The 24622-nt window shown below is 39.0% G+C and overlaps 2 protein-coding genes across 3 annotated transcripts in view; both read right to left on the bottom strand.

Moving 5' to 3' along the window:
* LOC306874148 (exportin-1-like) overlaps positions 1-16941 on the bottom strand; it is a 17740-nt gene extending 799 nt beyond the window's left edge. Inside the window, exons 1-24 of one of the 2 annotated variants that reach the window (XM_079423959.1) lie at positions 16155-16941; positions 15488-15617; positions 15273-15374; positions 15085-15157; positions 14866-14927; positions 13049-13093; positions 12772-12953; positions 12614-12662; positions 11039-11158; positions 10630-10758; positions 9309-9467; positions 9031-9228; positions 8808-8946; positions 8545-8726; positions 7828-7984; positions 7416-7714; positions 4982-5165; positions 4800-4906; positions 4512-4706; positions 3595-3763; positions 3256-3390; positions 1557-1716; positions 1374-1470; positions 1-331 (exon numbers count right to left, since the gene is read on the bottom strand). The exon at positions 1-331 is cut by the window's left edge and continues 799 nt beyond it. In XM_079423959.1, coding sequence (XP_079280085.1) covers positions 185-331; positions 1374-1470; positions 1557-1716; positions 3256-3390; positions 3595-3763; positions 4512-4706; positions 4800-4906; positions 4982-5165; positions 7416-7714; positions 7828-7984; positions 8545-8726; positions 8808-8946; positions 9031-9228; positions 9309-9467; positions 10630-10758; positions 11039-11158; positions 12614-12662; positions 12772-12953; positions 13049-13093; positions 14866-14927; positions 15085-15157; positions 15273-15374; positions 15488-15613 — 3216 coding nt within the window. In that variant the 5' untranslated portion in view covers positions 15614-15617; positions 16155-16941 and the 3' untranslated portion in view covers positions 1-184. Of the gene's footprint in view, positions 332-1373; positions 1471-1556; positions 1717-3255; positions 3391-3594; positions 3764-4511; positions 4707-4799; positions 4907-4981; positions 5166-7415; positions 7715-7827; positions 7985-8544; positions 8727-8807; positions 8947-9030; positions 9229-9308; positions 9468-10629; positions 10759-11038; positions 11159-12613; positions 12663-12771; positions 12954-13048; positions 13094-14865; positions 14928-15084; positions 15158-15272; positions 15375-15487; positions 15736-16154 lie in introns of those variants that run through there. The other variant, XM_079423958.1, reaches the window with a different exon arrangement.
* Positions 16942-17532: 591 nt separating this feature from the next.
* Positions 17533-23676, bottom strand: LOC306873817 (protein FAM161A-like). The gene is made up of 7 exons (XM_079423310.1): positions 23526-23676; positions 22526-22776; positions 20711-21949; positions 19323-19490; positions 18833-18932; positions 18505-18662; positions 17533-18361 (listed from the first exon to the last, which is right to left on the bottom strand). Exons 1-7 carry the CDS (start codon positions 23664-23666, stop codon positions 18031-18033), a joined length of 2388 nt encoding a protein of 795 aa, XP_079279436.1. The 5' UTR covers positions 23667-23676; the 3' UTR covers positions 17533-18030.
* Between the last annotated feature and the right edge of the window lie 946 nt (positions 23677-24622).

Genomic DNA, 24622 nt, shown 5'->3' with positions numbered 1-24622 from the left:
TTTGGGAGGAGTCAGGTTAATAATAACAGGCATGTCTTTAATTTACATATTGGCATGGATTTGGTCGACAAACAACCAACATCTGGATCGATTTTCCTATTTGTCCTTATTTGACTGCTACTTCCCTATACACGCGCACACACACACACACTCTTCCTTCATGAGTGTGAAACTGCACAGGTGCTCATTCACACATTTCCTCTGGGAGCTCGTGAGGGTTGAGGATTCCTGGGACAGACATCTGGAGCTTGTGTTTCTCCTCCTGAGCCTGACGCAGAGACGCTTCCCTCTCCTCCAGGAACAGATCTGTGGAGTCCTCGCCTGCAAACTCCTGCAAACACACAATGTGAGCGATTATGAACAGCCCACTGGAACAACTCCAACGCTGTGTCAAGTTAAGTCACACTTATTTGTAGTGTTTCACATTATATGTTTTTGAAAGCAGCTTTACGTGAAAGCATCTTTAATGTTAGAGTGTAACAATGTATCATTTGTAATCAGTATTAGCTAGAGTTGGGAATCAGATCCATATCCATTTTAAAGGGCAGAAACTTTGTGAATGCCACAAGACTTTATATAATACTACTAATAAACAACTAGCATAACATTTAAAACATGCACAATAACAATTTATTAGTATTAATGCATTATTCATAGCAGAGCATTTTATTACTATTAATTATTAATATTTAATTAGTAATAACCAAAACAATAGCATTTTGATTATATTAACTAATATGTAAATAACATTATTAAAACATTACGTACAATCAGTCATTAATTTATTACACAGCGCATTTTGTTTCTATTAATGATTATTTAATGAACATTTAATTAGTCATAATAGCATTTTGAATATATTAATATATAAATCAACATCAATATTTATTCAAACGACAGTATGCACAATAACAATTGTTATTAATTTATTATACAACAGAGCATTTTATTACTATTGATTAAAATGCTACTAACAATATTTTATAAAAGCATTTGAATTATTAATATTAACTACTAATACATTGATATTAATGTTTTCATAATAATAAAATAAATATTACTACATTATAAATGTCAGTAACAATAAACTTCTAATATGCATAACAGAGGATTTTAATTATTAATCTTACTATGTAACTAATAATCATTAATAGTCAATTATAAATAAATTAAAATATTAAAATATTACTATTATCATTTTACTACTATAAATTGAGGTGGGTATTTATCAAACACTGTGGCTATTGGCATTAAAGTGAATTTTCAACCCTGCTCATGTGTACCCATTTATATTGTGAAATTTTGGCTGGCTGGCATTGGTCTATGACTAGAGAAAGGGGAAGTCAAAATCTAGCAGGAAGGAAGTGACATACCTTGATCTGGACCAGGAAGTCCCTGAGGTGCTCTTTAAAGGCAGGAATGTCCTGATTCAAGCTGAACAGACCCGTGACAAACACCTTCACCTGGGCACTGAAAAATAACCCCAACATTAACATGAACACATGACACCGGCGACACACTGAAAACACAATCCTCATGCTCGAGGCTGCACTTACTCTTGCAGATGTGGGAAGGCCGTCTTCAGCAGATTGGCCACAAACTCCTGCACATAGCCTTGATTGTTGCTCGTGGTTCCTGCGTTCAGAGTGACGCTGATTTTACCCTCTTCCACCAGGTTAAACATGTAGGCGAGGATGGAGGCGTGCATCGTCAGACCTGCTCAGCACAAACCACAGAACACACACACACTGATTTTAACCTCCGAGTCAGTAATCTGCAATATTATTACTGCATTCAAATGTTTTAAGCAGGGATGCTCCGATCGATCGGCATCGGCCGATAATCACATTTTATGACTCGATTGGTACTCATCCATTTGGCCGATCTCACGAACCGATCGCAATTTGATGGCGTCAACGCGTGACGACGTATATGATGTGTGCCGGTGTGGAAATGCTATGATGTTTCAAGAAACAATGAAACATTATGCATGTTGTGTCTGTTTTGCATGATGATATGATGAATGGATGGTTCATTTTTAACAGCAGATTCAGTTACATCAGACTTCTTCATGTTGGAGTTTAAATGTTTATTTATTTTGTCCTCTCTCTAACATTGGATATGGATATATATATATATATATATAATAATGCTAAATGTTGATCAGAAACGTCTTGTTACATCTGGTTTGAGGCGTAGGTTATAGATAGATAAATAGATAGTAAGAAAAACAACTACATTTGCAGCATTGTTTTTTTCTGCTGTATTTTAGTGAAAGTAATCAATAATTTTGCCTCTCACTGTGTTTCTGTTGTTAAAATAACCGCAGCAGCTCTTGAACTTGGCGCCGGCGTGCCTCCGGAGAGAGAAAGCACACAGAGCTGCAAGGGCTTGAATAAAGCGCATTTAGCTTTAGATAAAAAAATATGAGAATGGAGCGCTGAAAGATATTTACCATAAATGACCCTGAGCGCTTGTTATGTGATCCGCTCCGCTGTTTTGATGCGCCGCTCACTTAAAATGGTGCTGCTGTTACGGCTCGCGGTCCGGATGGATGGCGGGGTGCGGATGCACTTATACAAGTATTTAAGGATAAAAGACTCGAGTTGCTTTTAAAATATTCACAAGTCCTTTTCCTCGAGTCGAGTAAAGTCTGTAGTCATTTCAGTTCAAGTCTGAACTGAAGGCTATAAAAATGCGACTCGAGTCAGAGTCACTACTCGAGTGCCCATCTCTGCCTTGGTTTTGTTTGCATTTATTTTTGTGTTATATTAAGTATCCTGATATACATAAAGTTATGCATAAACACCATTTTAAAGGAATATTAAAATGTTCACTGTATAAGGATTAATTTGTGCGATTATTTATATAATATTACATAAAGCTTGAAGCATCTGAATCTGCATCGGCCGATCACCGTGACAAGAAATCAGTACTCTGTATCGGCTGCAAAAATCCTGATCGGAGCATCCCTAGTTTTAAGTTTAAATCAGTATAAATGAACACATCACAATTTAAATGTTACACTTAAGAAAGAGAGAAATGCACGCAACAATAATGATATCTATAAACAAAATTGTCAAAGCTCAAAACAAATCCTATTTTCTTAATATTTTGCATTTCAGGTGGAAAATGACCTGATCAGCAGTGTTTGTGAGATTCACTGTGTGACTGATGTGAAGCAGTTTTGTTCAAAATAACGGCTCCATTAGTTACGCTGAAAACATGTCACTCTCTCTCTGCCTAGCAACTGACCAGCAGTATGAGACGTATCCGTGACAACGGAGAAAATGTGCTGCAGGATGTCGCAGAAGTAGGTCTGATAGAAGCTCTGAGCTGCTCCCTCTTCCTGTGCGATGTTCTGCAGCATCGTGTACAAGACCTGAAGCCCTGGAGATGCACAAACACACAGTCAGCGTTTTCATTGGTGTATGTGACTCAGGGCAATTACGGTCAAAAACATTGTGCAAAAACACAAACACAGGTCACAGATGCTCGACTATCAAAAATTTTATTTTTGAACACCACAATTTGTAAAATCAAATCCTTTTGCTTTCACACAGAGAAGTGTGTTTATTTGTTCTCTCCGCTCACCTGTGTCGGCCACATTCCTCATGGTGTGTTTGAAGGCCCAGATGATGGAGTCCAGAACCAGTTTGAACTGTGCTGGTGGAATGGACAGGAATGCTGGGAAACACTGGGAGTTGACGGCTTGCAGCAGGTAGAAGAAATGCGTCCTGTGTTCGGGGAACTCCTCAAAGTTCTGACAGAGGCAAAACAAAGAGCATTGGTAGGGGAGAGAGAAAGAAAGAAAGGAAGGAAAGGTTCCAGATTGCAGTCTTTCTTTATAGGGCTGCACAATTCAGTCAATAGAGAATTTGTGACAACAACAACTTACTAAGTTTAAATAAAAAAAAATGAAAAATTTTAAAATATTTTACTTTTGTAACAATGCCATGTTGATGTAAAATAAAAAAAAGTACCTAATATATACAATTACTACTAATAAGGTTACTAAGGTTAATCAATATAAATATAAAAAAACAATACTTAGTAATATTTTTTACTTTTAGTAACAAACTTACTAATAACTAATGCAATACCATTTCACTATAAAACAAATTTATAAAATATTTATTGTTGTTCATTTTACAGTACACCTGTTAAATTGCGATACTAATATTTATAGATCTCAATTTTCAAACATTGAACTATTTGGCTTTTAGTTTGGCAAAACTGAGACGGTGCTTCTCGTTACAGTTTTGAGAAGATTATAAGTTATTATAAGTAATTCATAAGCAACTTATGAGTTCATGTGAAGCATTTACTGTGAGCCAAGACGCCTTGAGACACTGAAAACACTGGTTCAGTGTCTCGGTTTTGGTTCCATCTTGATTAATTGCTCAGCCCTGAATAGTGTATACTCTCTACTAGACATATGCTGGTTTGATTCAGAAGAAACAACTGAAGATATGAAACGAAACAGTTGCACGGACACAGGATGGACTAACCTTGTTGATCATGTCGAGGGTGCACTCAAACACAGCATCGAATATTTTGGGAATCTCTCCTGTTATGTGAGCGCCCAGCTTGTTGACGATGGTTGCCATAGTGCTGAGCACTTCTGGTTCTCGAGCTGCTGGAACGTTCCTTTGGTAATCGATGAGAACTGCCTCCAGCAAAGGTGGAACGAAGTTCTCTCCAACCTGAATAGACAACAACAATGCTTTGTACTGCTGTCGAACCTGACTCAATGTTTCGGCACGAACGCAGATTGATCCAGGAACATCAGAACTAACCATCTGTGGGTCATTTGAGCGGCTGACCCATCCGGAGATGAGCTTTAGCGTCTCTCTCTTCACCGTCCGCATGCTCCGTATCAGAGGTTGCTTGGTCACCATCTCACCTGCAGGGGAAGACAAAAGTTTACCACGAGCCGTTTTTACATGCCAGTTGCTGGGTCATGTCCTCCATGTCTCACCGTTGCTCTGGACGGCAGAAGAGATGTTCTCGCTCAGGCACTTGTAGACGTTGAGCATGTCCAGGTAAATGCGGCCGAGCTGCAGGACGAATGGGTGACCCACAGCTTTACACGCCCTCACGTTGGTCTTCAGGATGCTGCCTAGCTGACGCACCGTCTCTGGGTCCTTCAGGATGTCCACGTTCTGATTGAAGAGAAACATCATGTGCTTTGAGTTCAGGTGTTGTTGTTTCAATCTTGGGAGTTATAACTTAACATTAAAAGTATAAACCTTTAAAAAACCCTGTTTTCTATACGACCTCTTTTGGTTTTCATTTGAGTATTAAAATGTATCTTATTACAAAAGAGAAGCTGGATTAATAACTTGTTTCATGATGGGTTATTATTTTTAACTAAAATGACAACTAAAAACCATAAGTTAAAATAATGTTTTTTTTTTTACTTATTTCAATTCCGATAGTTATCAAGAAAACATTCATTTTTATTCAGTTTAACTTGATGGTTTTACATGTAAAATGGTTTTGAGTTATTTCTATCTTTTGCTGTAGTGAGTCTGTAGGAAATATTGGTTTACACAGAGATCTGATCATCATCCAGTCTGTCTGGAATGACATGAAGAAACAACAACCTGAGATAGACTAAATACAGAAGAACTGTGGCAACGTCTCCAAGATGCAAAATCTCACAACATCTCAAATCTCACTGGATTATTACAATTGATGTAAAAATGAATGTTTGGAAATTATATTTCCTACTGACACTACAGCAAAAGGTAGAAGTAAGTGACTTAAAACCATTTTGTAGCTGCTGAAAATACTAATGTTGTAATCATTTTGGCCACCTCTGTCTGTGTATTAGGGATGGGAAGATTCCCCGATTCGCTCGGTGCATCGGCATAAAACGTTAACGCTACGATGCATTGGTTTAAAAAGTGTGCATCGGCTACAAATTGGCATTTAAATCATGATGCATCGTTTCTAACATACTTGCAACGGTAAAAAACTATTTATTTACATGTAATTACAAGTGGATGCGCTATACTTTTATTATTTAGAAAGTGAAAATGATCTGTGACAGATTTCTCCTCTTGAAACGGTTTCTCAAGCGCGTTCTCTCATCACCACTGCTGCGTGAATATGACGAATCACAACAGCACGGAGACCCGAGGAAAAACTGGGATTAAAGTCCAAAACCTGATTTACAATAACCTAACAAATCAATCGGGGCTAAAGCGGTTCCTAAACGACAAATTCATTATTTATAACACTTATTCTTAAGCAGACCTTAATGTCGATCATGGATCAGATCGATCCACTATGGCAAACCGCGAACATATCGGAGCTGTTTAATGCATTTGAGACGTTGTGTTTTCCTCAGTGCATAACTGACATGTCACAGGTATATTTTTTAATCTGTAAATGTTAGAAAGTCATGTAAACATATCTATTTTGCTGTCAGGAGTGGGTGAGGTGCAATCGAGGAGCGCAATAATTCAGAGTAAAACATACATTTTGCTAAAATATTTGTTGTTGGACATTAAATGTGTCTTTTGTAGAATTTTAAACTTACATAAGTGTATTTTTATGATAGCAGTGACTGCAAAGGGACAATTGTAATCGGTAAATCAAATGTAAGCTAGTCCAGTACTAAGTACTAAGCTCAAATGAGTTTTTTATAGCAGTTAAAATAGTCATTTTCTTTATTATTTATTTTCACTTTTAATTTAATTATTTTAATGCTTTAAATAGCAATTTTAGATTGTAATGTTCTAATGTTCTGCAAACTATAAAAAGGTACAGCTGTCATAAAACCAGAGAGAAAGGCTGCATGGCAAGAAACTGTAAAAAAAAAAATTATTCTGATAATATTATGCGAGACCGTGGTAATATTGTGTTCCTATTGGTCAGTGTTAGAGGGGCTCAGCTTAGCCTGACAGTTAGCCTGCTTTAGACCAGGGGGCTGTTTCATAAAACAGGTTTACCAAACAAGCCATGCTTATTTCAGTTAGTCTGACTTATTTTGAACCAAATCAATTGACAATAAGGTTATCACTGCACAAATTAACGCACTCTCTACATTTAAAAAATATCAAAATTAGAAGCATCCTAAAGTAATACGCCATCTTCACTGTATCTAACGCACACACGCGCTCAGTCACTTACACAGATCAAGTTGCGGCCGCACACAGACATTCAGGAACAAACTTTTTAGCACTGCCCCGCAATTTTATCAATAAAATAGCTATATATAATAAAATATAATAACTTCATAGACATTGAAAAGCATTCAAAAAAATTATAAAAACAAAAATTAAACAAAATAAACTGGAACACAAATGAATACAATAAAAAAGGAAAATCTAAAAATACGTAATTCAATTTATTAATAAACTATAACAGTGTCTCAATAATACAAAAATTACACTGGTTCTCACCTTGGTGGCCTGCTGGATGATGCTGTCCCACACCTGGTTGGGGAGGAGCATGTATTTCTCGATCAGTCGCTCCTGGACGGCCTGGTCTGTCTGTGCTCCGATCATGTAGCCCACAGCCTCGTAGAACGTGTGCACCTGCTGCGGCTGCAGGTCACAGATGATGGTGTTGATGTTGTTGAGGATCTCATCGATGAAGGGCATCACCTCCCCCACCTGAACCTGCACAAAATGCCTCCTGCACTTCTGAGCGATCTTGATGAAGGTGTCACAGGCCATGTCCTGCACGCCGTCATGAGTCTCTGAGAGAGAGAGAGAGAGAGAGAGAGAGAGACTTTCCAATTAATATACATTCTTGTGAGAAGATTAGCAAAAATATGCATGAACTCTTAAGCTCAAACAATCTGTTCCTCACCGTGCATGAACTCAAACAGCTTGTTGACGACAGTCTTAAGGAACTTCCAGTGGGCCCTGAGGAAACGTGGGTACTGGCCGACGATGTACATGATGTTGGAGGCGATGATGGCCTTGTTATCTTTCCCTCTTTTCTGTTCACACAGACCCAGCAAGTCCTGAGACAGAAACAGAAATTTAGTATTGGACTTTTAATGTTTTTGAAAAGTCTCTTCTGCACACCAAGGCTGCATTTATTTGATTAAAATACAGTAAAAACAGTAATATTGTGAAAAATTTTAAATAGCTGTTTTCTGTTGTAAAATGTAGTTTATTCTTGCGATTAAAGCTGAATTTTGAGCATCATTACTCCAGTGTCACATGATCCTTCAGAAATCATTGTAATATGCTGATCTGCTGCTCAAGAATCATTTCTGATTATCAATAATGAAAACCTTTTGTGGAAATTCCTTGATAAATAGAAAGTTCAAATGCACTTTACTCTATGCATTTACTTGAAATAGAAATCTTTTGAAACAATGAAAGCATCTTCTCTAACTTTCGATCAACTGAATGCATTCTTGCTGAATGAAAGTATTATATTTGTTATTAAAAAAACAGTAGCATACACTGTATGTAAAGTGTTATAGCATGCAACAGCAAACATTTCAGTTGCACTTGAACAATCGTTTTCACATAACACTTCCTGATGGGCAATAACAAATGCATGAATAAATACCTTAATGACGGTGACGAGGAATCTCTTCTCATCCTCTTCATGCATGGCCCCACTGATGGAGCCGATGGCCCAGCACAGCGTGTTCAGGTTCCTCCAGGACCACTCGGTACCGTTCACCTGATTATGAAGCTTCTCTGTCATGATCCGCTCCGTATCCGCATAGTCCAGATGAGTCAAGTAGACTGGACAGGAGGAATACATCATTATCAAGCTTTCTCCATCGACTTTTTCCCTTCAGTTAGAGAACAGCCCATAATAATTACCCAGAGTCTCTCTCATGTTCTTGTAGAGGTTGATGGAGTCTGTGTCCTTCATAAATTCTCTAACCACCTCGCCCTGATCGTTCTCCACTACCAGAACCTCCTCTGGTTTGGCCATGCGACTCACCATCAGCAGACGCACCTGAGACGGGTCAAGAACACTGTCGGTTTTTCTCCAGCTACCAATATTTTGAGGCAGAGCTGCTGTACAGCTCAGCTAACTGACCTTAGAGAGCACAGGCAGGTAGAGGTGTCTGCGGGGCGGCACGTCGAAGTGCTGGCTGGTTGAGAGCAGCGGAGAGGTGGAGGTAGAGAAAGGACTCTCTCTGTAGAGCTCAGCGGCCAGATGGTTCCAGTACTCCAGACAGATCTTAAAGATCTCCGTCTCCTCCACCTCAGACACCAGCAGCATGTAATGCAGAGCCTGGGCACATGGGAGTCAAACAATTAGGAGTCTGTGTGTCACTTTACTGTGTATTTCTCTACATTTAACTGTGCGTGTACCTCCATGAGCGTCTCTCTGAGGTTCAGTCTCTTCTCTATCAGTTGTCCGTGCTCTTTGAGGAAGGTGCAGAGAAACAGACTGAGGTTCTGGATGAAGTTCTGCTCATCGTCTCTCCCATTTGAATACGCCAGACGGATATTAGTGTTCAGAGGTAGCATCTGTTGAGTAAATGAGGGTTATAGTTTTCTTCACTAGTTTTTAGAGGTGCATTTGATGTGTTGTTTAAAAATTCATACTTTGGAATAGTTTATTTTTTGAAACACTCAAGCTATTCACAAAATGATAATGCGAAAGTTTCAAGTTTAATTAGTCAAATTCAAGATCCCACATGCTGCAAACATTTGTATAGATCCCTCTGACATCATGAGCTCTTCCAAACAGATAACGTAATATTGTCTCACACTAGCATTCAAAAGATTTTTTTAAATGTTTTTGAAGGAAGTGTCTTATGTTCACCAAGGTTGCATTTTTAAAAAAATACAGTAATATTGTGAATTGATTACAACTTAAAATACGCTTTTTGTACTGTAATATATTAGTATTGTAAAATATTTTAAAATGTAATTTCTGTGATCAAAGCCTAATTTGATGCTCAGCATGCTCCTCTGACCATCAACGGTGCGACTGTGGAGAGAGTGAGCAGCACCAAGTTCCTGGGTGTGCACATCACAGAGGACCTCTCCTGGACTAACAACACTGTAGCACTGGCCAAGAAAGCACAGCAGCGTCTCTACTTCCTCCGCAAACTCAGAAGAGCCAGAGCCCCGGCCCCCATCATGTGCACCGTCTACAGAGGGACCATCGAGAGCATTCTAACTAGCTGCATCACTGTGTGGTATGGCGCTTGCAACGCATCCTGCCGCAAGTCACTTCAACACACAGTGAGAGCAGCTGAGAAGATCGTTGGTGTCTCTCTCCCCTCCCTCCAGGACATTTACAGCACCCGTCTCACCCGCAAAGCCCTCTGCATTGCAGGTGATCCCACCCACCCAACACACAGCTTTTTCAGTCTGCTGCCATCAGGGAGGAGACTGCGGAGTCTCCAGGCGAGGACCAGCAGACTGAAGGACAGCTTCATACATCAGGCTGTCAGGAAGCTGAACTCCCTCCCGTCCTTGCCCCCCCTCCCCTTTTACCCCATGCAACACTGACACACTGAACACACTGATACTACGGCTATTTATTTGAAATACAAATCTTTTGTAACAAATGTCTTAATGGTCACATTTGATCAATTTAATGTGTCCTTGCTGAATAAAAGTATTTTAATTTAAAAAAACAAAAGAAAAGAAAACCGTTTGTGTGTGTGTGCACATGTACCTGTTTGAGCTGCATCATGGTGAGAGTGAACAGGTTGACAAACTGCTCCTCGTACTGACTGACACTGACACCTGCGATCTCTGTCAGACACTTTAGAGTAATGTTCCGGAACATTGGAACATTCAGAAACTGTGGAATAAATCAGAACACAAACGATAAACTTTCTGGAACACTCAGTGATTTTTACTAAGTGAAAGGCTATAAATGTTGGAGCACCAGCTCAGACACAAAACTTTGAGAAGAGAGCCAATGAGAACAGCCAGTGCTCCAATGATTTCCCTCTCTTTCTTACGCAATGGCAAGCTGAACCAATGACAGTGCGCCTTTGTGAGAGGAGTGACGGAAGTCTGCTACAACAGCTTTTCACTAAATCAAAAGAGTTACAGATAGAGACCTCAAGTCGTGTTACCTTGTACACCAGCGTGCTGATGAGTTTGGTCTCAAATATGTAGCCAAGTGGAATCCAGTTCAGGAAACGAAGGAGGGTCTCCAATGTGGCTTGGACCAGAGGGGCATTCTGGGAATTTTCCTGATGTACACAGCATCAAGTCAGATTTAAAGGGGTGCTATTATGCTTTTTCACTTTTTGAATTTTAGTCAGTGTGTAGTGTGTGTTTGGGCATAAAACGATCTACAGAGTTACAAATCTCAAAGTCCACTCCAAAGGGAGATATTTAGTTTTTTTAAAAATCCCTTTTCAAGAACTACAGCAAACGGCTCGTTTGGACTACAGCGTTGTTTTCCAGTGTTTGATATATCACAAAGCGGCCCATTAGAATATCATTAAAATAAACCCCGCCTACGGAAATTCGAGCGGTTGGCGAGATCGCTTGGTTGAGCACTGCACGTTTCAAAATCAAAACCCGGTGTGGGTGCTTTTATGTCACTGTATTTCTGATGGAAACAGACTGTCTTCCGACAATTTTGGATGTCATTTTCATTTCATCTTGCATATAATGTCTGATAAAGCAGCGTTTGTGAGCGGAGCTCTGTTTTGTGTACAGCGTTACCGGGGAAGAACCTCGATCTCTCCCGCTCCAACAGCGGCTCCTGCTGGCAGAGAATGAATTTGCATATATATGCCACCACAAATAGTGAAAGTCTGTGGGACTATGGTATAAATAAATTCAACTGTATAACAGTTTCAGTGCAATTCATGTTATAATGTTAGAATTAAAGAACAATAAACAATGCATATTACCGGAGCACTTATCTGTACATGGTAAATGCAGTTATTTTTAAGCTGTTGTTGACATCCTTTCTAAAACTTGATTTAGCCAAAAAAAATAAAAACAATAACATTACCACTTTAATATGTCTTGTAATATATTGGTCAATATTCTCGAGGTCTGAATTGATATAGCAATACTGACAAACTTGCTGTTTTGGCAAGGGGCGGGGCAGTACTGAAACACCGTCTAAGCTGTTCGCCAATCACAACGCACTGGGGCAGCCAACCAATCACAACACATTTCGTTTTTCGGAAAGAGGGCCTTCATCAAACCCGGAACTAATCCAGCCGTTTGTGCCAGACTGGGAAGAAAGGTATTGTAATAATGTAAATAATGTAAAAAATAATGCGATTTTCGAACCACAAAGCATGAGAGCAGGTTCTAGCACACCCTCAAAACAAAATCAAGACTTTGTAAAAGAGCATAATAGGACCCCTTTAAAAATGAGAGGCATTAATATAGTGAACTGCACATAAATAAATAGTTCACCCAAAAGGGAAAATTGTGTATTATTGGGATGTTTTTAATCAGCTGTTTGGACTCTCATTCTGAGGATACACTGGTGAGCAAGTGATGCAATGCAAAAATTCTCCAAATCTGCTCCCATGAACAAAAACTCATCTATATCTTGGACAGCCTGACACCGAGTACATTTTCAGCTAATTTACATTTTTGGGTGAACTATACCTTTAATACTAAAAACAAACACACTATAAAAACACTAACGCTGTAATAATATGCCTGAAACATACCATGACGAACTGGCACAGCTGGAAGATTTGGGAAAATTCGTTGCACATACTGCAAAAAGAAAAAAGGGAAAGAGGTTGAGCATATATCACTGCAGTTATTTTGCCAACCACACCCTGCAAAGTCTGCAACTGTCACACGTGTTACAGGTCATGTGTACCTGTCCTTCAGGTGTTTGGCTTTGACCTGAGTCATCTGACCGCTGGAGAAGTCAAACACCTCCTCACTGAGGAGCTTCAGGATGATCATGTTGTTCTGACACAGGCTCTCGCTGGTGCGACTCGCTCCTACAATGTCACTGATGAACGTGGGCCAGTGCTTCGGCCACTCCTGCTTCAAAATCTACACACAAACAGAAAAACATCAACAGTAATAAATCCATGAGCCCTTCGCTCTCACAATATCATGACTATAGATTTTCCTGAAAACACACTTACCTGCACCAGGATCATGTTGAGCTTTGCTATGTAAACCCCTTCCTTCTGTAAGAGTACAAATACAAGTCAACACGTATGCATTCAGTTAAATAACTAGTACTAATCAGGGTTAACTAAAAAAAAATAACTGAATGCTAAATAAAATAAAAATAGTTTAAAGTTTATTTCAGTTATTTTATTTAAATTAATGAAAATGTTTTTTTTTTATATTTTGGTTGTAACTAGTGGTCGACCAATATTGTTTTTTTGACAGCCGGTGCCGACGCCGATATCTTGGACAGCCGATCTAAAGCCGATATATAATTTTATTTATTGCAATTAATATTTAAGAAATTTGAAATAATTTGAAAATGGATTAAAAAAAAAAATGTGTAAAACACACACACACTTATACTTTAGATCAGGGGTTTTCAACCTTTTAGGACATGCGCCCCCCCAAGTTTGTCTAATTTCACTCGCGCCCCCCCCCACCTGACTTTTCCAGGTTTTAAGTGCTATGATCAGTGCATCTACCAACCAAGGAAACGAGAAAAAGATTAACCCAGTAACTCTTTAGTAAGCCTTTTTCTGCAAGCTTCTGAAATAAACGAGTGTGTCTGATTTCGCTCCCTTGGTGACGTGGTAAAGGGATCTCATTATAATATTACCTCCCCTTAATCTGTAAGTTTGATTTTGCAAGGTGCACCAGTTCTAATGCCATGGTGAAAGTTTGAGCATTTGAGCCTTTGGCTGCACAGACGAGCAGAGAACTTTCTGTCCGTGTGCTTCGGATGTGTGCACTCAGAAAACCGCATATCAGAAGTTTAAACTCATATGGTTTAAAACGCATGATTTCAGCACGATAAACATGATAATCAGAACCAAAACAGATGTTTTTAGCAGGTACGAGCTGAAATGGCGCAGCTATATTCTGGAAAGGGGACGGGAGCAGCAGCTCATTTGGATTTAAAGAAACAGGCACGAAAAATAGGCATTTTCACAATGATATAATACATGATCTGTGGGGTATTTTGAGCTGAAACTTCATATTCTGGGGGACACCAGAGACTTATATCACATTGTAAAAAGGGGCATAATATGTCTCCTTTAAATGACAAATGTGCATTTGCTGAATGCTTTCCTTTCTATTACTAATAATACAAAAGCAATCATTATAATACATTTGTATACATTTTAATTCCTTTGTTTAACCATTCTATCTGATTTTTAGATAGACTCCTATCCGTATTAGACAGAACTGTGAAAGACTGTTCTCATAGTCGTCAAAATAAAAGTCTGACGTGCCATCAAAATAAAAGGACGCATCGGCCGATATTTAAAAAATGCCAAATATCGGCAACCACTAGTTGTAACCAGCTGATAGAAATGGACTAATTAATGGAAATATAATCAACATTAAAAAAAAAAAAAAAAAAAAAAAAAAAAACTTTATATCAGTTAGACACCAAGGCATATATTTTCATTTTCATTTAGTTTGAGTTGAAGTACTAATTCATTAACTAAAACTTAAATTAACAAAAACTAAATGTAGACATTAAAAAAAGCTAATAAAAATATCCAACAGTTTTAAAATATTTTAACAATTTTAGTTGTAACTAACAGACCGAAATGTAGTAATTAATTTAAATTAAATAAACACTAAGCAAAATATATTATTCAGTTAATTACCGAGGCAACATCTCATTTTTTTTGTTTTGTTTAAGTTAGTTAAAAACAACAAAACGTTAACTAAAATTAAACTGAAAAACAATCTAATTTCAAGTCATTTAAATGGTACAAACTGTAGAAATAACAACATCTGAAGCGTTTTTTATTACCTCTACGCTGTTGGGATCAGAGGAAGTCTTAATAATCAGCCCAACGACATACTTTTTAATTCCTGTGGACAGACAGAGAGATGTCAGTTATTTCTTAACGAGTCATCAGGATTTCACATGGCAGCAGGGTTATACAATGTGGAGGTGTACAATAAATCTTCCATAAACACCAAGGTCGGCGTGTGCTAATATTCAGACTGAAGTCAAACAGTCCCTAACCATCACACTGATTTCGAGGAAGAATCTTCCAGCGCGTTTTGATCACGGTCTCCAGTATCTGAAGAGCATAGTACTGCAATACAAACAGCAAAAAGAGTAAACATCAGTTTAGCACGGCAGAATAAATGCTCCCGGATGGCTTTTAGCTGCAGGACTCTAAACGTGGAAACACATTAATGTTAACATACTTTTGTCTTCATGTTCTGCGAGAACTCCAGTATGGTGTCCACTCTGGTCCAGGCATCTGGGTGGTCCTTTAGGTTGGTGAGAACTTCTTGTGCCAGTCTTTGCTAAAATAATCACAACAAAAACCACATTTGATGCACTGCACATGTCTGATAAAACACCAAATAACAATTTGAGTGCGATCAAATCTTCTTGGATTTCGCAAATCGACTCATACCTGAGATCCCACATCATAGTACATGGAGTTGACAACATTGTCCAGCAGGTTGATGTCTAGCTTTTGACTGAAGTCCAGCAACTGCCGTGCTGTGTGATCCGCCAACATGGTCATGTCTGCCGGCATAGAGCTGTAAGACAAGACGGACATCTTTTAGTTATCAAACATCAATAGTGACAGTTATGTGACCATTCATCCTAACAGTTTACTAGTGGTTTAACCAGAATGATCTCTGATGCTAAAAGTCAGACACCAAACCAGAGGCTCAAACCACGTGGGAGCACTTTAGTCGCTGAAATACAACCTATAATGACAGTCTTGCTGAGTTCACCGATACAACAGCTAGTACTACAAGTTAAACGCTTCTAAAAAGGGCTAACATGGCAGTTTAACACACATTAAATGTGTGTTCTTTCTAAACACGCATTTGAGTCAACAGATATTCATATACACTGATTAAACTTATTTTAGAGCAGCCCACGTGAATTCTAGTTGAGCGCCTTGCAGTTACGGGCAGCGACGAGGAACAAACCGCGTTTTCGTTTCTGGTCAACACTAGCAGTGTGTCAGCAAACTAGCACTTCATTCAACTCGCTTATCGTAGTAGATACTATTTATAACACACAACCGTTTCACCAAACACCTCAAGAACAACCTTTAAACTTACCTGTTTTAACCAAAACTCCTTCTCGCTGAAAAAATTGTAAATGCTAACGTGTTTTGGGAACTAACGTTAGGTTAAGTGTCCTGAAACGCGCGTCGCGTCAAAACAAGATCAAGACGTTCAGGTAAAAAAAAAAAAAAATACCTAACGTATTTATCTCATTTTACACGGATAGCGTGTGTATTAAAAATGCAATCTGAGCATCTAGCAAGTGCACTTCAAATGCTAACTAACGTTAGCTGGTTAGCCAAACACACTATAGTGCGAAACAAACGATACATGAAAACCGCCCAAAACACACAATGTCGGTGTTATTTTTAATTATTTTCTTCAGTAATTGAATCCAGGTCCTCTTTCAGTCAGCAGCTCGTGTTAGTTCATCTGTCTCTCTGTATGACGGTTTACAGCTCGCTTTAACTACTCATTCCGTTTTATAACAACAGCATCAAACCAATCGTTAGTTTATTATTTTGTCTATTGCAGAAAAACCGTTGTTTTGGAAGCAGATATCTGCGAGAGACTGTGACCCTGCTCCTCTATAGTCTCATGCATCACACGCAAGACCGGTTGAAACCGGTTCAGACTGGCATATTCCATCTCGGTTTAGTTTTCACGCCGTAGCGCCGCGGAAAATTCGGACTGCGGCCACGCCCTCCGCTGCAGCTGATTGGTCGGTGAGAGCAACGCGGAAGCCGTGCACGCATGTGATTGGGTAGAGGTGCTGTCAGTCAGGATTGACCCCTCCCAGCGCGTCTTTTGCCCTTGGTCTCATGTATGAGGCGGGTTTTGCATCGCAGCGTGTTGTGGGCTGGACCGCGTGGAGCATGGAAAATTACTGAGATGTTGCCTGTGATGTACAAACAGTAACTGGCCATGATGTGTATTTTTAGGCTGTGGCTCATGTGTAAAATGTTTTATATGCTCGTATTTATATTCACGAAGTATGAAAAGAAGTGATCAACAATAAAATTGCAATAATAAAATTTATTTTCACATATTAAGTTATTTTTTCTCTCATTGCATATGCAAACATACTCATTTAATTTGTAAAATTTTAAACAATATTGCGTTTTTGGCCCTTTGTTAAATATATTTGATAGTGGACAGGCATTTATTTCCACAACACACACACACATATATACATATACTACATTCATTACTGTATATTGAGTGAATGCCATGTAAACATGTCCAGGTCACATTCAGCCTCAAATTAAAAAATAGGAAATTACACTTTGCATAAAGAAATTTGAACACTTATTATGAATAGTTGCATTGCAGCATTATTTTTTAATTTTTTGATAATTCAGCACATTTCCCCTCAAAATTCCCATTACTCTTTGAATAATATATACTTTATATCATTTTTTATTATTTATTTGTATTGATTTATTATGTGATTCTCAGTGCTCTGTGTTATTTATTTTTTTATGGTGAAATGTCATCTGGACATGTTCTTAAAGGGATAGGTCACCCCAAAATGAAAATTCATATATTTACCCTCAAGTTGTTCCAAATCTGTTCCATACGAGTTTCTTTCTTTGGTGGACCATAGAAGATATTTAGAAAAATGTGGTTAACCAACAGTTGTTGGTCCCGAAAATGACTTCCATAATATGGAAATAAAAATCTATTGAAGTCAATGGGGAGCAGAAACTGTTTGGTTATCTACATTCTTCTAAATATCTTCTTTTGTTTTCAGAAGTAAGTGATGGCAGAATTTTTGGGTGAACCATCAAGGTTTGTGAGATTTTCTCTCTCTCACATATATTCAACACCAATTTGCTACTGAGGTTTGCTTGGTTTAAAAACAAATTAAATATGCAGATTAAATCTAATGATCACTTTTCTGATCTTCCCGTTTTTCTTTGTCACTTAACTAACCAATACTACCTGTTCTGCTCCTGTCGCTATGGTGACTGTTTTTACTTTCACTACCCCTGCTGCTCTGGCTGATAATGTCAGCATCTTTATAACGCTCATCCTGTTCATCATCATCATCAAAATCCAGCTTGTCATGATATGAGTGTCCTTCATCGTTGCCCTTTTCCTCATCAGTGTCATGACATTCACGGTGTCTGTCGTCCTCATCTCTGTCCATGTGTTCTGCTTCCGTGTCATGGTCATACTCCTCATAATCATCTGCATAGTCATCGAGAAGACAATCCTCCAGGGCTGGAAGTTCCTCATTATCTTCATTCCTGGTTTCACTATAAAAGAATGAATGAAAACAACGCTGCGAAAAATGGTTTCAAATGTGCAAAATTAGCAGTATTTTCATTTTTGGAAGAAGTGTTTCTTTTAATACACTTCTAAAATGTATGATAGAATAGAGGCCTATTGACTTTTATACCTGTATGTGGGTGGAGTTTGGCTGCCAGAGTGCGTGGGGCTTGGAGTCTGTCTGTGCTTCAAGCCTTTAGGAGCTTTACTGCTGATAAAGGATTCACTCAGACCACATCCATGCAAAGTGGCAGAGTAGAGCTTTTCTGCTGCTCTCTTAGCATTCATCTGAGAAGGAGAGCGCTTTGCATTATCATCATCATCATCAACATTTCTAGTAGAGACGCATGTCCTCTCTTTTCCTAAAAGGAACCTTTTTCTGAGTAAAACTAACATTTTCAAAAATGAAAAAAATAAATAAAAATTAAAAAATGCAAAAAATTGAATTAAAAACTCACCTGTGCTACCTGTTCCAGTAATAGAGGTCTTCCCTTCACTCTTTCCTGGATTTCTCTTATCTCCTCCCGGTACTCTCTTTGTCTCTGAAGATCTTGTTTCCTGTTCCCATGTGCACATGTATATGAGTATTTATAATATTAATGATAATAATTATATAGATAGATAGATAGATCGACAGATATATGCAAGCAATCTGAATCTGAATATAAAAATATCTCCAATGTTTATAAAAACTCATGCACTTCTAAAAATAAAGGTTCTAAAACGGAGTTTTCATCGGAATACAACAGAAGAACCATGTTTCCCTACAGAACCTTTCTGTCATGTTTTTGTGAAGGATATTTTTATAATCTAAGAACCTTTTTGTGGAATGGTATAGTTCCATGGATGTCACTGACTGAACCATCAATTCCAATAAAGAACCTTTACTTTTAAAAGCGTTGTTTGAGGAAAACGAAGAGCAGCTTATGAAAAGCTTAATTGCGTTACCTGAACTCTTTTAGTTTGGATGGGCATGTCTGGGCTAGGGTCACGTGTGGGTCGTTCGCCTGGGCTCGCTTTGTGATCACTTTTTGTAATGTCTTCTCTCTCTGTTTTTGCTTCTCCTTCAATTTCTCCTCCTCTTCTTCTGCCCGCTTTCTCTGCTCGAGTACTTTTCTACTCATAAGGGTAAAGAGCGGTCAGAACTGAACTTTATGAAGAAGGGACTCCTCTAATGGGATGATGCTACGGTAAGCCAGCAGGGACAGGGTTTGGGCACAATGGACAGGTGCTGCCTTCAAGTCATGTCACAATGATCACATTTTTTAATATACACACGCCATTGCCACCAAAATATCATATTGCTAGTGGGAAACTCGTTCATTTTTTGAGCACCAAATTTTCAAGTTGGGGGTGTCAATTAAAGTGTAAGAGCAAATTGATGTTAGTCCTAATTATGTTTTTTTATTGCCAATGTTCACTTTACAGTTAAGTTTGTATACATTTTGTGGACTTTTGATGGATTTATCTGGATTATGAAGTGACAGGCTTGCATGACAAAACTACATGTTGCCTCTGTATTTTCCATCATATCATTTGCTCTTCATGTTGGCTGAACTCAGAATAGCATACTAGCATACTTGCCTTACCAGTTTGTTATTTTGTTTGGCCAAGTTTGAGCTAAACTCTGCAGGACGCTGGTCCTCAAGGACCAGGACCAGGACCAGACACTCCTGCCCTATAGAGAAAATGAATGGCATTTTTATTTCTGGAACTCAACTGTTGCACACTTTAGTAAGAGCAGTAAGCTAAACTCTTAAAAAATTAAGATTCTTTTTTGCCATTTTTGGTTCCATTAAGAATCCACGGAACATTTCCATTACACAAAATGGTTCTTTAAAGTGGGGAAATTATTATTTTTTTTAAATATATTTGAAATGTTCTTCATGCTAAGAAAATAATAGCTCTTTTACCAAAAATAGTTCTTCTATGGTATCACTGCGAAAACTCCCTTTTGGAAACTATATAAGAGTGTAGTATACTATTTTTAATTCAGCCTTTGTGTTAGAGCTCCAAAACATTCTTTGTCAGGAAGTGAATAGGAGAAATAAATAAGAATTTACTTAACACCATTTCATTTTGACTGAAATATCTTGAATTCATTTCTGAACTCATAAGTATGAAACTCCCAGGAGGACTTGAAGGCAGCAAGAGGATTGAGGAGCATCGACAACATTCCCAGTGAGGTCTTCTACTGTTGATGGAGTTATTAATGGGAGACACACAGTCAGGGAAAGTCACATTCCTGCTTTGCAATTCCAAAAAGAGACACAGGACTTCACTTGGAAAGTTATAGAAGGGTGAGGGTTTAAACCAGGGCTGGGCATCACCGTTACCTCACAGCTTCTTGCCGTTTCTTGGCTGCATCTGTGATTTTAGCAGACAAGCATTCCTGGCTTCCAGACAGAGAGGAGCAAAGGGATGACGAGGGTGTTCTGGGTGAGAGAGCAGGAGGGGTCATGAACGGCCAACGTGACAATCTTGGGCTCTGTATCTCTGCCTCGATATCCGCCATAATGCGTTCTTTGTGCGAGGCGATATTAGCCGTGCGCAGCTGGAAGGGTTCGCATGCTGTCACGGGCCGCACTTCTTTGCGCTTCGCCAGCTGCTTCTGAAACCTCCTGTAGCTGCTGTTGAAGTCTGGAACTTCGGCGTTGATCTTGGGTCTGTGTGTTTGCTCTTCATCCTGGGCGGCTTTGTGCATCTGTTTCTCACTAAGCTGCCGCGCAAGCATGCTAGGAGGCATGGACGCACTGTGAAGCAACTCTCTCGCCCGCATCTGCATCTTGATGGCCCTGTAGAGCTCCTCCTCCTTCTGCTGCTCGCCTGACGCGGCCTCCTTCACCGCCCGTGGGACGGGTTTGGCCTTGAAGGGGCATTTCCTCCTCTCCTCTTCCTCTTGGTCGTGTTTGAGCATTTGCTCGTGGAGCTTGGCCTCCTTCTGCTCTTTCTTCAGCTGTTCGCGCTCCAGGAAGCTGAAGGGTCTTTGCGAGGTGTGGAGACGATGAAGCCGCCGGCGCTCCTCGTCACGCTCCTGCAGCTCCTCGTACAGCGGGAGGCGCACATGCGCAGGCGCCGGATTGGCGCGGAACTTCCGCTGGCACTCGGTGAGCTCCTCCACCTGGCGTCGGAGATCCGCGTTCTCTTGTTCCATCTCCGAACGTGATTTTATGCCCCTCTTGCGGCGTTCTGCCTCACGAAGGGTCATCTGGAAAGGCTTGGGGACTGTTACTCTTGGATGCCAACCCTCGTCTACCAGTTGCTTGTGTTTTTTTAGCCGTTGACCCTTGGTTCTACCCTTGAGTTTGCTAGCAGCCTGGCAGTCAGCAGGCAAGCTCTGCAGTGAGGATGAAAACGGGCGCCATTGAGGTGGAGAAAGCTTATGTACGCTGAAGTCCTGCCACATGTTCTTGATGTGCTGTTTGGGCGAGATTTGAAGGCCTTTCTCGGTGTTGCCATTGTCAGCATTGCACTCATCAGACAGGTCAGAAAGATCTGAAGTTCGCCGCAGCTCCAGAGCAGACTGGGCTTTTTTCAGATTGCTGGTTATCACTGGACTCCTTCCTTGTGGGGAACTATTTAACAAAAAATAATGATAATAATCCTTTCATTTCCGTTTAAATTGAAGGAATGTTCTGCACTATACACTTGTTCATGGGGTCAGTAAAAATTATTACTTTTATTCAGCAAGGATGCATTACATGGATCAAAAGTGACAGTAAAGATATATTTATAATGTTACAAATATGTCTATTTTAAACAAATGCTCTTCTTTGAATAGAAAGTTCAAAAGAACGAGTATCTCAGTTTCCACAAGAAATATGAAGTAGCACAACATTGATGATAATGATCAGAAATGTTTCTTGAGCAGCAAATCAGCATATTAAATTGATTTTTGAAGGATCACATGATACCGAAAACTGTAGTAATGATGCTGAAAATTCAGCTTTGCCATCAAAGGAATAAATTGCATTTTGAAAGAAAACAGTTATTTTGAATGGTAATAATATTTCACAATATTGGTGAAAATAAGAGACATCTTTCACAAACCTTTGAACAGTAGTGCATACCTAGAATAATTTCAGTTTATAAAAGCAAAAAAAATACAAATTTGTGATTTGAAAAATAAATATTTTCATGTATAAACTCACAGATTGGTCCGATCAGCGCTCACCCCCTTGAGGTCCAGTTTCTTGCGATACATGAGTTCGAGTTCGGCCATCGTTTGGAGATGAGCCTTCTTCAGCTGCTCTAGTTTACAGTAGTACTCTTGGTTTGAGAAGTAAAACTCTCTGAGATCCATGTGATCACCAGTCACGTGGTAGTCTTTGATCAGCAGCGCATTGCTGTCTTTAGCAGGAGGGTCATCAGTCACCAGCTCAGATCCAGAGTCATACTCCATCTATGAAGATACACACAATGAAAACAATGATCCTTTCACTGTAATCCATATCATAGGTTAAGATACTTAATCAGTACAATCTTTAAGATTTTGATGCTTTGATTAGCCAAAAAAACATATATGGTGAAATCAAGCCAAGTGTCTTCATGTCACACTCCTTTTTGTGAAATTTCTGTCTGGAAAACAGTTGTGTGCGGTCAGTAGTCGTGTGTGTAACAAGATGAGTCTCTCTGTGTGTAAACTGTTAATCTGCAGGTCTGTCAGCTTTAAGGCCAGATGGCAGATTGTGTTCTTCATTCATACAGGACACTGTCTCACAGTCGACATGAAACCAACACTTTATTACATACGTTTATAGAGCTAAATACGGACATGTATTGCACTTTTTTGCAAATTTATTCTTTTTAGGGTAATTTAGTAACTGCAAATCATAACCACAACCACAGAAGCCTATTGATTTACTTCAATATTAGGATAGCATGCTTACTGAACTTTTCATTATGTCAGGCCATAACAGTTTAATCATCATTAACCACCTCTAGTGTATTACACAACTATTGTTTTTTATAAAATCACGTTTAAGGCCAAACAACGTACATCGTCAGAAAGATATTGGCTGAAAATTAGTTGTAATACGCCTAAAGTATCTCCATGTGGCATGCAAAAGTGCAAAACTATTAGTAATATTAAAAATGACTTTCTCTTGATAGTTTTATCGATGGTAAAAGCAGTTTATTAGCTTTTGTCACCTCTTTCTCGTGCCTGTTGTCCGTGAGCGCGGGCAGCGACCGCTCCCTCTCATACTGAGCTAATGGGACTTTAGTGTGTGGATCCACCGGCGTCTTCAGACAGGACATCACCAGGACATTAGTGCGGTGAGACTTCTTCATAACCTTCTCTCTCCAGACTACTAGATTCAAATGAATTAATGACTGACTGACCGCTTTTTGACCGGTGCGCGTCTCCTTGACGACCGCGTAGCGTCTGGAAGCCGCAGTGACGCTCAGCCGCGGGAGCGTGCACGTACAAAACCGCCACCTTCGGTTTATTTCTGAGGCTTAAAGAGCAGCGAAGGGTACGTTAGAGTTTTGAGTTTATTTACATAAAAAGATTGTATTTTTTCACGAGTACTGTACTAATGGATATCCAAACTAATTACATTAAAAAAAAAAAATAATAATAATAATCTAGCTAGTATCCGTTGACCACACCAAAATATGTGACCCTAAACCACAAAACCAGTCATAAGGGTCAATTTTTCGAAAGTGATATTTATACATCATCTGAAAACTGAATAAATAAGCTTTCCAGTGATGTATGGTGTGTTAGGATAGGACCATATTTGGCTGAGATACAATTATTTGAAAATCTGGACTCTTTGAGGTTGCAAAAAAAAACTAAATATTGAGAAAATCACTATTAAAGTTGTCCAAATGAAGTCCTTGGCAATGCATATTACTAATCAAAAATTAAGTTTTGATATATGGTAGGAAATTTACACAATATCTTCATGGAACATGATCTTTACTTAGGCCTAATATCCTAATGATTTTTGGACAAATTTATAATTTTGACCCATACAGTGTATTTTTTTCAATATAAAATGTTTAAATTTTTTACAGTGTATTTTTGTTCACACGTTTGGTCACATGTACAAATATACATACCCCAGCGACTTAAGACTGGTTTTGTGGTCCAGGGTCACTTCAGGCCTGTTCTACCTCAAACAACTCTATCTGTACTCAACAAAATCATCAGATAATGTCAATTCTGACCATACTGATTATAGTAATAAATAATTAATAAAGTAAAAAAAAAAAAAGATCAATAACCAAAACACAAGTAG

Source organism: Barbus barbus (genome assembly GCF_936440315.1).
Source record: "Barbus barbus genome assembly, chromosome: 8".
NCBI lineage: Eukaryota > Metazoa > Chordata > Actinopteri > Cypriniformes > Cyprinidae > Barbus > Barbus barbus.
The sequence above is the reverse complement of the archived record's forward strand: the minus strand, read 5'-3'. Positions and strand labels throughout refer to the sequence as shown.